The 1,703-nt window shown below is 43.3% G+C and overlaps 1 protein-coding gene across 1 annotated transcript; it reads right to left on the bottom strand.

Moving 5' to 3' along the window:
• Positions 1 to 171: 171 nt before the first annotated feature.
• On the bottom strand, positions 172 to 1,182 carry LACBIDRAFT_335402 (uncharacterized protein; the record flags this gene model as incomplete). Its single annotated transcript, XM_001890270.1, has 3 exons — positions 172 to 689; positions 724 to 767; positions 950 to 1,182. The coding sequence occupies 3 exons, from the start codon at positions 1,180 to 1,182 to the stop codon at positions 172 to 174; spliced, it is 795 nt and encodes a 264-aa protein (XP_001890305.1).
• Between the last annotated feature and the right edge of the window lie 521 nt (positions 1,183 to 1,703).

Genomic DNA, 1,703 nt, shown 5'->3' with positions numbered 1-1,703 from the left:
CCAGGTGATGCAAACATATTGCTTTGCGCCATCATATCTTTATTGCTAGCTTCCTCAACAATCATTTTAGCAGACTTCCCATTTGTTCCTCTAGGTACTGGTTGTCCTGTGAGCGCGAAAAACATCTTATGACCGGACATTTTAATTTTTCCTGTTCTAATATGTTCTTCCCTATGGACAATTCATCGCGAAATGCCCTGTTTCTTCACAGTACCAGCATCCGTCTGAACCCATTCTCCAAGTAGGCTGTGTCTGCCTCATGGTGGGTGCTGAGGTAACATGCTGGGTCATTAACGTCTCAGTTAATTTGTTCATTTCTTGTCTTGATGCTTGGAAGGCACTCATTTGTGCTTTTTCACTCGATGTAATTTTATCCATGAGTAACGCAACTTTCTGGTTTAATTCTCGGATATCATCTTCTAGCTTAACACTATGTACTGGCGTAGTATGCGTGTGATGCCCTCGTGTCGTCCGTGTTTCTGTCGCATTGACACCAACCCAGGTATCACTTGAAGAGCTTATCCCTTGTGCACGTCCTGCAATAGTCTCAGCCATTTCAATTACATCTAGGATAGCATATGGATCCTCTGGACGGTGTTCTTTTCCATCGACAGCTTTTCCTTTATCTCGGGAAAGCTTAATATTGAGACTTCCTTCCACTTGTCCTTGGAAACTATCCCTTAGACATCCTAAAAACAGTTCTACCAATTCTCTGTTGCTCACCAAGGCAGGTGGCACCAAGAGTAATTTTTGTTCTGCTCGGAAACCTCTAGTGAGGCTTTTAAGTGCAACAATGTCATCAATATCAATGCGCTGATGGTCATTACAAATTTTTCTCAAATTTGCTAGTGTTCCTTTTCCAGCATTCTTTGCCTCTGGATAGTCATCGATCAACGCCTGTTTAAACTCCTTGTATTCAATTTCAGGAGCAAACATGTCAAATGCTCACCATTCAAATTCCGTCATTTGGTCTGTATACCTTCCTAACTGTTTCTTCTTTTCTTGATCATCATCGATACCATGCTCTGTGAACAAGTCCTCCATTTGGTCAATGAATCTTAACAGCTCAATGGGTTTTTCCTTGTCAAAGTTAGGAGCTCCTCGGGAGCCTGGCAATGGCATCGGTCTAGACGATCTTCTGCCTCCAGTGGCAGGAGCTTCATCTCGGGTATTATCTGGCATGTTTGTAATATTTCTTTGGGCTAACAAGTTCGGGTTTATATTATCAGATGCCCTAACAGTTTTTCTACGAGTCACGCGAGGAGGCGGTTGGGATACTGTCTCTGTTCTTAACGGAAACCTTTGCGCTACTGCTGTTGCAGGTTGCTTAGCTTTTCGTTTAGGTGGAGGTGGTAAACCTGACGATTCCCCTGCTTTAATAGAATTCGCTGTTTGTCTGATTTTTGGTGCCGTGGTGAACGGCTCTGCACTAGTATTTAAATTGCTTCAAACGCTAGCGGTTTTTAATTTAAACTTTCGTTCAAATAAAATGATCCCGTAGATCACTAAACTTTCAAGTCTTTGCTTTATCAAAAACAAAAGGAGACCCTCGCGGTGGGCTCCAGATGATGCGCGTTGCACGGGGATGAACGTGAAAGTGCGAAACACGCAAACAATGATCAAGCGCGTCGGGGGAAAACCCTACACACCTAACACTCACACACACACACACACACACACACTATCACAATCTCAGTGCAAGA

Source organism: Laccaria bicolor, genomic scaffold, assembly GCF_000143565.1.
Source record: "Laccaria bicolor S238N-H82 LACBIscaffold_86 genomic scaffold, whole genome shotgun sequence".
In the NCBI taxonomy this organism is placed as follows: domain Eukaryota; kingdom Fungi; phylum Basidiomycota; class Agaricomycetes; order Agaricales; family Hydnangiaceae; genus Laccaria; species Laccaria bicolor.
The sequence above is the reverse complement of the archived record's forward strand: the minus strand, read 5'-3'. Positions and strand labels throughout refer to the sequence as shown.